Genomic DNA, 14,561 nt, shown 5'->3' with positions numbered 1-14,561 from the left:
ATAATTTGTTGTGTGTATGGCACATTGAAAAAAATATTTTAGCAAAGTACAAGCCTTTTTTTGATGATGGTGATGAATATGATGTGTTTATGTCCGATTGGACAAATTTGATTGATTCTTCAACTGAAAATCAATTTAATGAAGCTTGGTCTGAAATTGAAGTGAAGTATGGGAAGTACAAGGAGATTCTCATTTACATTTAGAATACTTGGTTTCCATGGAAAAAATATTTTGTTAGAGCATGATCAAGTGAATATATGCATTTTGGGCATGTTGAGTCGAAGGTTCACATGCTACTTTGAAGAAGTACCTTGAAGTTTCGAGTGGTGACCTTCGCACAGTGAAGGAAAAAAATTTGTCATGTTGTTGATCATCAGTATAATGAGATTAAAACACAGTTGTCAAGTGAGAAGATACACATTCCTCATGACTTGCGTATCCCCTTCTTAAGTAAGCTCATAGGTCATGTTTCTCATTTTGCATTAAGAAAACTCCTTAACCAATTTGAGCTAGCTTATTTCGATTCTTTGTCTCCTACTTATACTGGTCAGTTTTCAAAAACTATGGGTCTCTCTTGTGCTCACGTGATGAGAAGGATGACAAATGAGGATTAAAGCTTTACAACATTCATTACCAGTGAGAATTGACAACGTATCACTCTCAAAGAACGGAGATAATCAAGATGTTCATGGAGATCGGATTGATGTGCTTGTACAAGAGTTACAACTCAAATATCAGCAATTGCCTCTTACTCAAAAAGAAGGTAATCGAAAACAAATTTCCCAATTTGTTAGCTCTTCAAGTCCTTTGGTTCTTGAACCCATGATTCGTCAATCTAAAACTCTTGGAACTAATTCAAGAAAAAAGAAAAAACAAAGTACTTCTATAAAGAGGGATCCTTCAGGTTTTGAGATGGTTGAAAAGGTCAGAAGGTGCAGCATGTGTGGAAACATGAATGTAGAAGATGTCCTGAAAAAACTAATCAAAATTCTTCAGTGTCCTTCATGCCTCCAATTTTGGATGACTTGACTATTCCATCCACCTCTTTTGTTGTTGATTTGAACCTTTTGCCTCCAAACTCGGTTTATATAACCCATTGTGAGGTAAAATTTTTTTGGTAAGTTGTGTTTATATTATCATGCATGCTATTGTATTATTATAAAAAAGATATTATATTAACATGTTTAAATAATATTATGAAGGTCGAGAATATTTGATATTATTGTGATGTCCACGACATAAAGTGCAGAGACACTAATTAAGGCAGGTACTGTTTTTTTTTTTTTGTAGTTTGGTTTTGTGTTTAATTGTCTAAACTAATTATTATATGCAATTGTAGTTTCGTCATAATGGATGTAGGTTTCGTCATTGGAGTAGTTAATTCGAAGTTACTGGCACAAGATCTTTGGATTAGCTTTGGTTGATAAATCGTATTAATGTAGCTTTTGAGACAATATTTGTAAATTTAACTTTTGCCCAACATTTTTATTTTGTTAAAAACTTAATTTGAGATAATCATAGCTATTAATTTAAGATGTTTAATATTTTATAATATCAAATTGATTATTAAGTTAAAATTTTCATTTTATATTTATGTAAAAAAAAAAGTCAAACTTGACTCAAGGTTGAAAACTACTGCCATTGTGCTAGAAATACTTAAGACTTGTTTCAGACTTAGAACAAACAAGAACAAATAAAGCTACTACTACTACTACAGAGTACAATAATAATAATAATAATAATAATAATAACAATAATAATAATGATAAAAGAAAATAGATTAAGAACTACAGTAAAATAAAATACATAAAGTAAAGAAAAAGTCAAGTATCAATTTGCTTTCTCACGTGCAAAGTTGTGAATTAGGAAAGTAAATTATAGTGGGGCCAAAGGGGTGTGCGGTTATCAAGCTAGGGTGTGCGCAAATCACTCGCCGCCTGTAATAGGTATTTGCTTTCTCACGTGCAAAGTTGTGAATTAGGAAAGTAAATTATAGTGGGGCCCAAAGGGCCAAAGGGGTGTGCGGTTATCAAGCTAGGGTGTGCGCAAATCACTCGCCACCTGTAATAGGTACTTGTATTTAGTCATCACTTTTTCATTAGAAAAACAAATGTATCCAAGGACTAAAGATTTAATATTATTTTCAAATCTAATGAGATTGAAATTTGGCTATTTCAAAGTTTTGTTTACCTTAATTTGTAACAAAATTAAAAAAATATCCAAAGGTGGCGTTGCAACTTAAATTTATTTAATTTTTTATTTATAGAAACCAATTTTGTGTTTTAATGTTCTCACTAGGTTAAAATCTTGGGCAATATACGATTCTTAAATATTTTTGACAATAACATTACAAAATATAAAGTATATAAAAGTTATTCAGAGATATTTCATTTAAGTATATGTGGAATAAGTTTGCCAAACTGGAAAGAAAATATCATAAGATATAAATAGTTTACTTAAAATTTTTGAAAAAAAAAAGAAGAGAGAGAGAGAGAGAGAGAGAAAGAGAGAAACGACGTGAAAAGGGCAGGAAGTTTTTTACAAGGTAATGACAAGTGTCTTGAAAGGATTTGCTTTAAGTATATGTTAATAGATTTTCAAACACATTTTAGAAAAAATATTAAACAGCAACAATGAATCACGAAAATAATATTCCCCCTCCGTTTTTTCAAATGCTTCGTTGGAGTTTGACACGCATGTTGATGTAGAACTATTTCCAATAATATCATGAGAGATTACCAATAAGTATAAATAACAACAATTGAATATTATTCATCGAGATGATTCTTACGAGTATCTATATGACTATATTTTTTATACTTATAATTCACAAACATTTGTTAGAGTGGGATAAGGGACTAGTGCAAAAACTTCTAATAGAGCACTTAAAAAAAACAGAGGGGTATTATATGAGTTCCATTCAATAAATCTATATTCGATTCTTCTATATTAAAACCCAATTTAATTCCCATTTTCCTCCCTCATGCAACCTCACTTGGCGCAAGTTTTTTTTTTCCTATGTGTGCGCATGTGTTTATTATCACAATGATAGAGTACCACACTAATAAGATCATTCCATAAGACCACGATCTTCAAATAAATGTTCAATCACTTCCTTGTATCCTATCATTTCTCTTTGAACAACGTATTCAAGGTACCAAGTCACAAATTGTGATGTATATGCTCATCACACAATTAGATCATGACAATTCCATCTTACCATAAGTTAATTAGGATGTGTTCTTTAGAGCGGCTCTACTTTGCTCTGCTGAGTCATGCTTTATTCTGCTTCAATCTGTTTTGCTCTTCTCTACTAAAAATAATTATTATTATTGAATAATTATTAGGAAAAATTAGAAAATAACACCACAAAAAAACCCAAAATTTGATTATAACACCTACTAAAAAAAAAACTTTTATTATAACACCACAAAAAACTCACAAAAATTGATTTCACCACCACTTAACAGTTTTTTTGGATGAAATCCGTTAATGGGGCCCTAGAAGACACGTGTCAAGTAACTAGAGGTTTAAATAAATTAATAAAAAATAGAAAAAAACCCAACCCCTAACCCAGCCAGCCCACCACCTTGCACCATCCCCAGCGCGACTGCCGCCGGCATCCCCTACCCCCACACTGTCGAAAATCACCCTCTCAACCGCCGCTCCACGTCTTCCCCCCTCCTCCTTCCCTAAAACCCACCCCAGGCCCTTTACACTACCGCAAAACCACTACCTAACCGTCGCGAAATCCACCACCATTTCTCAAAGCGCCGCAACATCCACACCCATTTCCCCATTTTTGCGAAATCGGCGGTCGAAATCAACCAATCGAGGGCTATCATGGTCGATTTCGGCCGTTTTAAGGTTGAAAGATAAGGAATGGTGGTTTTTTGGGGTTGATATTGTGGTGGGTAGTTGGTGATTGGTGGTGGTTTTAGGGGAGGAGGAAGAGGGGAAAGGAGGGTTTCGCCGATTTTTATGGGGCCAGAGGTGGCGGTGGCTTAGGTAAGGCTATCGGCGCGGTTGGGGAAGGTGGTGTCGCCAGTGGTGGGGCTGGCTGGGTTTGGGTTAGGGTTTTTCTTTTCTTTTTTTTTTTTTTTATTAATTTTTCTATATTTTTTATTAATTTTTTTTTTAAAAAAAACAAATAGGCATTTGACACGTGTCTGTTATGGCCCCATTAACGTATTCCGTCCAAAAATCCGTTAGGAGGTGGTGAAATCAAAATTTTGAGTTTTTTTATGGTGTTATAATAAAAGTTTTTTTAGGTGGTGTTATAATCAAAATTTCGGTTTTTTATGGTGTTATTTTCTAATTTTTCCTTATTATTATAATAATTAATATTTAATAATAATAATGATAGTAATAATAATAATGATGATAATAATAATTATTATTAAAATAATAATAATAAATAATTAATATTTCATATTAGTTATAATAATACTACTACTAATAGTAATAATAATAATAATAATAATAATAATAATAATAATAATAATAATAATAATAATAATTGCTCTACTCTACTCTACTTTGATGCAATTTAGTCTGCTTTGCTCTACTAACTCTTATTTTGCTCTGCTCTACTCTGCCCGAAACTCAAAAGAATAGGGCCTTAGTCAATTTTTAAACATGAATAATTAGTCATAAATAGTATAGTACGTACTTCTCATTAATACAATAATTAAACATTCAATAAAGGGAGGGTAAGCGGTTTAAACTCTCCCTTGAATCTGTTCACTCTATACCATCTGAATAATTAGTCATAAATAGTATAATACTATACAATAAAAGTTTGCTTTAAATAATCATGAATCTTATCAATAAACATCATGGGATTTCAATGTTCATAAGAAACTTTACAACCAAGATAGGCAACAAGTTTTGTAGTCAATTTGTGGCCTCGTTTACATCTCACAACCAATATGTGTGGACAAAGAAATCTCCAAGAACACATGTTTTCCTTGTCTTTGCTTGAGAGAAAAGGACCCCAAACCAACTGATCTGCCATTCAAACGACTTCGCTTATATCAAACTACATGAACATTAATTGCAAATGATATAAGTCTTATATACAAAAGCCTTGTTTGACAATTAGCATTTAGCTGTTAGCATAATTGTGTTTAATTAGTTGATTGTAAATTTATAATTAGCTATTTGTGTAAATGTGTTTGGTATATAACTAATTTTTATAATAATTATTTAGTGTATGTAAAACAACAAAAAACTAAATACTCTTTCAAAAAGCACTTCATGTGAGCTCTTTTAAACAGCTCCTAACCAAACGAGCCAGACCCAGTTGATAACAAATATCAACAAACTTTTGTTAATAACACCAATTTTTCTCTCTCCTCCCCTCACATGACCAATTTTTCTTTCTCTCTCCTCCATTCCCATGGCCACTACTTCCTTCTCTCTCCTCCATTCCCATGTCCAAGGTCGACGACATACGCGGATCTACAGCGGCCGGCTAGCCGACCAAAAAAAATGACACCCTAGTAGCAATTTATGAAAATTGGGGCCATATAAACCCTTTAGGGAAGGGATTTGCTCGTACTAGTGGTGTTGCGACAGTCAAATATTGGTGCAGCGGCCTGTGGTGGTCGACTGGGGTCGATTCGTAAAGGCTAGTGAAGCTAAAGGTGTTGCTGTGGGTGGTAGTTAGTGGTGTTGCTGCGGTCGAATGTTGGTGCGGCGGCTGGCGGTGGTCGGCTAGGGTCAATTGGTGGTCGGTAGGGGTTGATTCGTGAAGGTAAAGGTGGTGTAGTGGGTGGTAGTAGAGGTTGCACAGTGGTGATAGAGGGGAGAGAAAGGGGGTGTGGTTGCTAAAATTACAATATTATCCTTGGTGTGGTAGCTAAATTTACAAAATTAGCCTTGATATTAACAAGTTTTGTTGATATCTGATATTAACTTATATTTACTCATACCAAACACCCCAAAAGAGCTTTTGAAAATGATTAAACAACTCTTGTTATTGTTAAAAAAAAAAGCTCCGAACCAAATTAACACCCCTGAAGTTTTTAACTTGATTCAATAAAAAAATTGATACATTAACAATTTAGCATTAAACTAGTTAGTGACCCGGGCAATGCCCCGGGCTTGTTTCTCTTCTTCATATTCAATTACATGACAAATAATTACATGCATTATATGATTATATCGTTTTTTTTTAAAAAAAAGATGTAATATCATTTTCAAATTGGATGCACAAATGAATCATCAAACCAATATTCAACCCCTGAGCATAAATAGTGAATAATAAAAAAAATTACACGCACTAACTTTTGAGTGAATTATATATAAAGAAAATCAACCAATGGAATCTCGTATTAATATATAGCAAATCCTACATATTACACAATCATCAAACCAAAATGCTACTTATAGCAAATCCTACATATTACACCATCATCAGGCCATAATTAATTTAGGGTGATTTATTAAATGTGTAAAAAATATGAGTTAAGTATGCAAAATATATCCATTGCATGCCATGTAAGGTAGAGTAAACATATACTCACCTAACACAATACTGACCCAGTAATAAAATGTTTCTCCAAGAGGTTTAGAATGTTTAGTGTATCATTTCCTTGGATAGTTAATTTATAGGGATAAATATATTGAATACATATTAGTTACATATATTACAAATTAAATGGGTCAAAGCAATTTAAAACATTTTAATTATTCAATTATGACAAAACTAATTACTAATAATGGCTAGTCTATTGATTTGCAAGTAACATCTTCTCTTTCTTTTAAGTTGAAATCAATATTTCAATTGATCATTATTCTAAGGTGTAAACTAAATCAAGCATATTTAACCACAATAGCAAAAGTGACGTGGCAAAAATTTAAAGTGACGTGGCGAAATAACAAAAAAGAAAGAACAAATGGCAAAATGACACTCCTTGTCTTGGAGTTGTAATAATAATATAGATTGCTCACTCTATAAGATATTCACGAATCTTGCCAATTTAAGAGATTTTGGATTCAACTCATACCAAATGAGGTTGTTTAGTTGTAATGAACTTTGATAATAACGGGTGCGGTCCAAACCCGTATTTCAACAGTATTTCGACAAATTGAAAACGGACCTCTGTCGTTTAGACACTGTCTCATTTGTATTTTTTTTCAACTCATCTGTTACTACCTCGATAGAAGAGACCACCAAAAGAAGCGCAGGTGTCTTTTTCCAGTTCTGCTCAACTTCCGTCAACAAAATCTGAAAGATTGTAATTTTCTCTTTTGATTCTCAAGCTGGTACGTTTACTCTAATCTTTGTTGCTTATACTTCAATATATATTCGCAATTTTCCAGGGAATTTCTAGTGCAAACTTCTCAAATTCTAAGCTGTTTTGTACCTTCAATTACTCCCTTTTTTTTAATCATTTTTTGGGTGTTGGGTATATTTTTGTAAGTTGGTATTAGATCTCAATACATTGTGATATTGTTGGGAGTTAAGCATTATGAAGTAATTATTTGTTGTTGTTGTTTTTTTTTTTTTTTTTTTTTTTTTTTTTTTTTTTTTTTTTTTTTTAAATTTTTTTTGCACAATTGAAGTTTCAAGCTGTCTGTTACTCTTGAAATTTGGGTATTTTTGATTGAAATTGCGGATTACAGCTAGTGTAGTAAAGAACAACCTTGAATTAAAGAGTTTGAGTTTGATGCTCTCTTTTGTAGTTCCAAATAACCATTGTACTTTTGATTGGGTTTGCGTTTTTGCAGATATTTATGGGAGTTTGCTGCTCAATGCTGTGCTGTTTATTGTAGTTCAGAACAGCTAGTGTATGCTAGATTGGGTTTGCGGATTTGGGGTTTGATGCTATCTTTATATTGTGCTATCTGTTGTAGTGGGGATAGCTAGCTAGTGTACATTTGATTGGGTTTGCGGATTTGTGGGTTTGATGCTCTCTATATATTGTGCTATATATTGAAGTCCAGGACAGCTAGTGTATGTTTGATTGGGTTTGCGGGTTTTTAGGAGTTTGATGCTCCTATCGTGCACTCTATGGTAGGTCAACTGTTAGTGTACTTTCGATTGGGGTTGCTGGTTTTTGGGAGTTTGATTCTCACTATCGTGTGCTCTATGGTAGTTCAGAACTGTTAGTGTGCTTTTGATCGGGTTTTGCTGGTTTTTGGGAGTTTGATTGGGTTTGCGGGTTTTAGGGAGTTTGATTCTCACTATTGTGTGCTCTATGGTAGTTCAGACTTCAGAACTGTTAGTGTACTCTTGATTGGATTTGAGGCTTTGCGGATTTTTGGGAGTTCGATGGGATGTCTTCTGCTTAGTTGTAATATTAGTGATAGTTGAGTGAATTATCTCTTGGGGATGAAGAAGTGGTCTGGGGGCACCCTTATTTTAGTTTTGTCTTTCGTTCTGGTGGTGAGGTATACCTACTTTGGCAATCAACCACCAAAGCCAATTAAACAATCAGCTTATGACTTCTTTAGACACCATCCTAGTAATGATTCACAAGCACAGGAAATCAGTTCGAGTGCGAATTCTTCTGAGATCAATGTGACAAAAGTAGAAAGGATCAAAGAGAAGCCACATCTTATTGATGTCGAAGGACTTAGTGACTTGTATAGTGCAGTAAATGCATCGAAAGAAGATATGAAAAGCTTTGCGACATGGCCTCAGTTGCGTACTGTGCTGTTAAGGTCAGATGGGTTGCCTGAAACAAGTAAGGGTGTAAAAGAAGCTTCTGTTGCTTGGAGAGAGTTGATTTCAATAATTAAGTGGGAGAAAAGTAAATCTGCAGGTGATGACGGCAATGTTAACAGAACCAATGAAATAAAATGTCCTTTTAGTGTTAGCACTTTTGATGAGCCTTTGAATAGTAGCAGGAGACTTCTTGAGCTCCCGTGTGGTCTGATTGAAGATTCTTCTGTTACTTTGATTGGTATCCCCAACGGGCGGAATAGAAGTTTCCAAATTGAGCTAGAAGGTGCGGGGATTCCACATGAGAAAAAGCCTCCTATTATCTTGCATTATAATGTCTACCTTCCAGAAGAAAACAGTACAAAATATTCTGTAATAGTTCAAAATTCATGGACTAATGAAGTTGGCTGGGGCAAGGAAGAAAAATGTCCTGGAGGGAGGTCAACAAACTATATACAAGGTGAATTTCGTCTTATGTGTGTCAAGATATGTGGAACAATTGAATTGCTGCAATTGCATTCATAAATTTAATAATCTAATGTTGAGATGCTTTGGATTAGTACCCCCACTATCTTTTTTGTATGATGGAGATTATGTACAATCAATTAGGACAGTATAAATCATATCCTCATGTCTTGCAGTCCTGCACAGACTATTCATCTGTCAGAGAGTACAATGAACCACTTAATAGTTCAGAAACATTTCCCTTGACTATATAGGAACCCCTTTCCCACTCTCTGTCTTTTGGATGATAAAGAAAGACTAACTATATTGTAATTGTAGTTGATGGACTGGCTAGTTGCTATGAGCAACTTATTAGAAGCGCTATGGAAGAAAATCAAAATAAGAGTCTTCCTGTTGGTGACAAGAAGATTAACAATTCCGTGGCTCATGCTCATATCAGAGCTAATTTCCCATTCAGTGAAGGGAGTCCATTCACTGCCACATTGTGGGCTGGTTTGGAAGGATTTCACATGACTGTCAATGGAAGGCATGAAACTGCCTTCAAATATAAAGAGGTGAGATCATAATCATAATAAAATATAATGAGCTTTTGGTAACTTTTAGATGACATATATGCACTCTGAATTATTGTGACCAGCTCATGAAGATAAAAAAATAAAATAAAAACTCAACATAATATTTCTGGACAAATTAATAGTGACAGCTGTTTTTCTTTCTTTATGGTTGCAGAACTTGGAGCCGTGGCTGGTTAGTAAAGTCAAAGTGACTGGAGGTGTCAGCATCTTGTCTGGCATAGCCAAAGGTCTTCCTGTATCGGAAGATCTTGATATAGTTTTTGACGTCGGTCAACTCAAAGCCCCATCATTGCTTAAAAGAAGAGTTGTGTTACTTGTTGGAGTTTTCTCAACTGGAAACAACTTTGAACGCAGAATGGCCTTAAGGAGGTCTTGGATGCAATATGAAGCTGTTCGCTCGGGGATTGTAGCTGTACGCTTTCTTATTGGTTTTGTAAGTAATGCTATTATTCTGAAGTATCTTTTTAAGCAATTAACTTATACCTGATCCGGATGAAAAGTGTAATTATTGCTGCTAGTATATAATAGGTACTTATAGCTGATCCGGATGAAAAGTGTATCTAATGCTGCTAGTAAATAATAGGTAGCTATGCTTTAGAGATTTACACCCCTTCTACCACTTATTTTAAAGCTATGCTACTATTCATGAGCATCTATATGAACTTTTCATCTACTTTATGCAGCACAAGAATGCAGAGGTAAATCTTGACCTGTGGAAAGAGGCTCAAGCATATGGAGACATTCAGCTGATGCCTTTTGTTGATTATTACAGTTTGATCAGCTTGAAAACAATCGCGGTTTGCATACTTGGGGTAGGTGGCTGCTAATGCATTTTATTAACCAACATATTCTTCAATGAACAATGTTTAGAGACAATCTTTATTAGCTTTATAACTCATGCAGCTACTATTTGCTTCTACCTGCTTAGATTGTGCTTCAATCAAATATTGCCTTATTTTAGGGTGTGTCTTTACCTTATCTGAACGCCTGTGAATTTATTAGTCTTTAACTTGACTTATCTGAAGTTATCTATTGGCCATGAACTTGAATTTCCTAGCTTGTTAAAACTTGTAGTATTTGTGAATTTTGCTTGTGTAGCCCTTGTTGGTCTTAAATATTGAGTAGTTTGTGCTTTTAAACCCTAAACCTACCACATCTAAACATATTAGCCCTTATATAAACTTATTGGTAACATCTCGCTGAGTGGGGTTTGCAGAATTTGCTTGCTTTTAACATCTTGCTGTATGTCAGTGTGTAGTTTCTAAGCTTCAATCCCTAATCAGTCCAATATTTCCCAATATTTAAGAAAAAGCAAATGAAAGATAAAACTTGTATTAGTACTTAGCAAAATGATCATGTATGAAATTGGGAATTCAGTACCGGGGCTGCAGAATAACGGAGATAGGCTCCAGCAGTTTATGTTTATTTGGATGTTCAGTCTCAGTGAAACGGTAAAAAAATGAGAGGCAGTGAATAAAGATGGTAAGTTATACTCTGGTAGTATCAGTCAAAAAGGATAAACACAAAGATTCAAAGATTGTACAAGATTAGATTGTACAAGATTATAATATATGGTAATATTATAAAGGGGTGAATAAAATTTGATAGATGACTTGCATGCATGACCTTCTTTATTTCCAAAGAGATTATCATGGTATAGTAGGGATGTGAAAAATTTTAAACAGTGAAGTATTGTTATGGTTTATAGCTAAAATTCTAAAAAATAACTGCAAATCCAATGTACCTGATGCCTAATACTTTTGGGACAGTGGGAGTTTTTCATGGGGTTTATGTTCCTGATTCTGCAAAAAAATGGATCCAAGCAAGTGCTATCTTAACTATAAATTATAAATTATGGTTGACTTGCTTTTGACAATAGATGCAAGATGCAACTGGCAAGTAATGACTTCCAACCTTGTGCACGAGAAAAAGAAAAGAACAAGTTTTCATTTTTCTGTTATAATGAGAAAAAGAAGTTGAAATGAAACTGTGACGAAGAATATATTAAATTTAGATTAATTCAGAAGAGTATCTATTTACATTTTTCTCTAAATCGCAGACCAAAATTATCCCAGCTAAATATATAATGAAGATCGACGATGATGCTTTTGTGAGAATTGATGTAGTGCTTTCAAGTCTTAAGGAGAAGTCTGCTAGTGGTCTCCTGTATGGTCTCATATCATTTCAGTCATCTCCCCACAGGGACCAAGATAGCAAATGGTTTGTTAGCGAAGAGGTATCATTTATTGTCCTTAAGTCCTTTACCAAGCTCCTGTTTGACATTTATGCATTACCTTAAGTCCTTTACCAAGCTCCTGTTTTGTAGGAATGGCCAAAAGATTCATTTCCTCCATGGGCTCATGGTCCAGGCTATATAATTTCCCGTGACATTGCCAAATATATCGTGCGTAGTCATCAGGAAAGAGATCTTAAGGTAACTGGTTATATGAGATTTTTTCCCCTTTTTATTTACATAAAGTGACATGGAGCTTAAGAACTAAACAAGGAAATGGGATTATAAACTGAACAGTATGGATAGAATTGTTTAAGAATACAAGAAGTATGGATAAAATTGTTTAAGAATACAAAAAGGTTTCCTTTTGTGTCTCAAATGATTATTACTGTTGTAGTTTAATATTCTTATGACAGCCATCATAATATAAAAAGTAAAGACTTGGCAATGTAGATAGATTTCCATTAAAACATTAGGGGAGTTTATAAATGGTTGTCTATCAAAAGCCATTATGGAAAGGCGATGTAACCCTTTAGAATTAATGTGTGCCCTTGCTGTTTAGCTGGCCTAGCTTTTCTTCAGTTTTTGCATTGATGGAGATTTCTCCTGTGCTAATTGCACTCAATTTAATGCATATTACTATATTAGTGATGTGTTGTTTTTCACTGGATTAAACCTTCTTTTTTCTACAAGACCAATAACTGCACAAGGGCTAAGGCATATCTTCTAATACCACTTTATTTGGATTTGAAAATTTTTAAAGTAATTCTTGATTTGATACCTTGACATCACTTTATATCCAGGTACCCTTAACTTTTAATTATATTCATTTCTCTCCTGATATGTTGGAAAAGCTTTTTTTAACCCCTACTTTCATGTAATACCTCCATTTTTTTGTGTTCTATTCAGTTTTATCACTTCATGTGTAGATTAAAAAAAATTTGGAAAACATGAGTGTTTGTAAGAAAAATGTTGTTTAAGTAGGAGAGAGAGAGTGTAAAAGTTTGGTGAGTATAAGAAAAAAGATGATAAAGTAAGAGAGATTTTATTTATTACTCTGCATGTTTCTTTTTAATTTAACCAATTCCACTTTTCATGCTTGCAAGTGCGAAACTTCAGCTATATTATTAATTTTCAATAAGTAAAAATTATAAAATGTTGATATTTCGAAACCATACTTTGAGATGAATCTAATAATGTCTCATATGACTGTTTTTCATCATATGTAAATCACCAATATAGTCAAAGTGGGAAATGTGAATAGTGTAAAATGTCAAAATGGGTTAAAAAATAAAACCGAGGGACTATTACTAGGTTTTTTTTTTCTTCTCTACTCTTAAATTCAAATGAACATAAACTTATGTTAAACATTTTATATAAGGAAGATCCTATTAAATTTGTTTTTAATGCTTATGTTTGATAGTCTGATTATTATGTACTAATATAAACTCCTTAATCAGAGTGATTTCCATTGATCAATATTTATAGGGTTACAATGAGAAACCTAATCATATTAGGTAACTATAAGATATGTACAGATATCAAAGATAATCTTATACAAAATATATCCTAAACCTAAGATGAGAATATTCTATGGATATTCTCTATCAGTTTTTCTTGATTAACAGATGAATAAAAATCAAGTATAAAGAGTGCATAAAGTGAATAATTATCTTTTGTATCAATACTATTCACTTTAATGTAGTTTTGCTTACTTTTGAGGGACGAAGTTGGATCTCATTTTGAACTTAACTCTAATTGGAACTTTGTTCTAATATGTGTGTGTACATGTATATATAGTTCATAAATAGAAAGACACCTTGGGAGTTTTTTTTTTTTTGTTTTTTTTTTTTTTTTTCAGCAATACAATGGCCATTAAAAAAGGACCCTGAAATCTTGATGCATTAGCCTTTAGCCTGCTTAATATTCTTTTTAACTCCCATTTCAGCTTTTTAAATTAGAGGATGTTGCTATGGGCATTTGGATTGAGAAATACAAGGACAGTGGCCATGAAGTTAAATACATCAGTGATGATCGTTTTCATCATACTGGATGTGATGCTGATTACATCCTCGCACATTATCAAAACCCAAGGAAGGTGCTGTGCTTATGGGAGAAGTTGCAAAAGGAACACCAGGCTGTCTGTTGTGAATAAGTACTGCACCAAGAACTTGCTTTCTTATATTCAGATTTTTGAAAAGTTTTGACTTTTAAGACCATGTATGCTGCTAGAAAACTGCACCTTTTGTATGATATATCTGTAATTCTTTTATTTTATAATTTTTAATTCAGTTCATTTTTGTTTGGTGCAAGATGCAGCACGAAAATTGTTGGACTCAAACTTGATATCTTTGTTACAACCTGCAACGACTTTCTAATTGACTTCAATGGAGTTGTCTGCAAATGTAAGAACCAGTGCACATTATACACATGTAGATATACTGTATTTTCTCTTGTTAACAATTTATTGCAGAATACTGTCTCTTTCGTCTTAATATATCTGGTTCAATTCTTCCTGTTTAGACATTTGTGTATGGAGTTTATTTTATTTTATTTTATTATTTTTTTTATTGGCCTCTTGCACTGATAGACAAGCGGGGGCGGATTATTGTTA

At 33.5% G+C, this 14,561-nt stretch overlaps 1 protein-coding gene across 4 annotated transcripts; it reads left to right on the top strand.

The window, feature by feature from the left end:
• The first annotated feature begins 7,143 nt into the window (after positions 1 to 7,143).
• Positions 7,144 to 14,473, top strand: LOC145607708 (hydroxyproline O-galactosyltransferase GALT3-like). 4 transcript variants are annotated; one of them, XR_014105612.1, is made up of 9 exons: positions 7,144 to 7,272; positions 7,738 to 9,134; positions 9,458 to 9,693; positions 9,869 to 10,147; positions 10,398 to 10,526; positions 11,774 to 11,950; positions 12,041 to 12,148; positions 13,896 to 14,167; positions 14,267 to 14,473. XR_014105612.1 is itself a non-coding variant. In XM_081663301.1 (9 exons), exons 2-8 carry the CDS (start codon positions 8,342 to 8,344, stop codon positions 14,100 to 14,102), a joined length of 1,929 nt encoding a protein of 642 aa, XP_081519427.1. In that variant the 5' UTR covers positions 7,144 to 7,272; positions 7,738 to 8,341; the 3' UTR covers positions 14,267 to 14,473. The 4 variants fall into 4 exon arrangements, 3 of the variants coding, with proteins under 3 accessions (XP_081519427.1, XP_081519428.1, XP_081519426.1); XM_081663301.1 differs by having other exon boundaries at positions 13,896 to 14,102; XM_081663302.1 differs by having other exon boundaries at positions 9,869 to 10,126; positions 13,896 to 14,473.
• Positions 14,474 to 14,561: the final 88 nt, after the last annotated feature.

The sequence above is a fragment of the Chenopodium album genome, chromosome 23, assembly GCF_948465745.1.
Source record: "Chenopodium album chromosome 23, dcCheAlbu1.1, whole genome shotgun sequence".
NCBI classification, from domain to species: domain Eukaryota; kingdom Viridiplantae; phylum Streptophyta; class Magnoliopsida; order Caryophyllales; family Amaranthaceae; genus Chenopodium; species Chenopodium album.
Note: the sequence above shows the minus strand (reverse complement) of the source record. Positions and strands in the feature narration are given on the sequence as shown.

Coding starts and splice junctions, on each gene's coding strand:
- LOC145607708 (XM_081663301.1), top strand. CDS start 8,342: ATGAAGAAGTGGTCTGGGGGCACCCTTATTTTAGTTTTGTCTTTCGTT. Junction 10,148..10,397: donor TACGCTTTCTTATTGGTTTT/GTAAGTAATGCT, acceptor TACTTTATGCAG/CACAAGAATGCAGAGGTAAA. Junction 10,527..11,773: donor TCGCGGTTTGCATACTTGGG/GTAGGTGGCTGC, acceptor TCTAAATCGCAG/ACCAAAATTATCCCAGCTAA.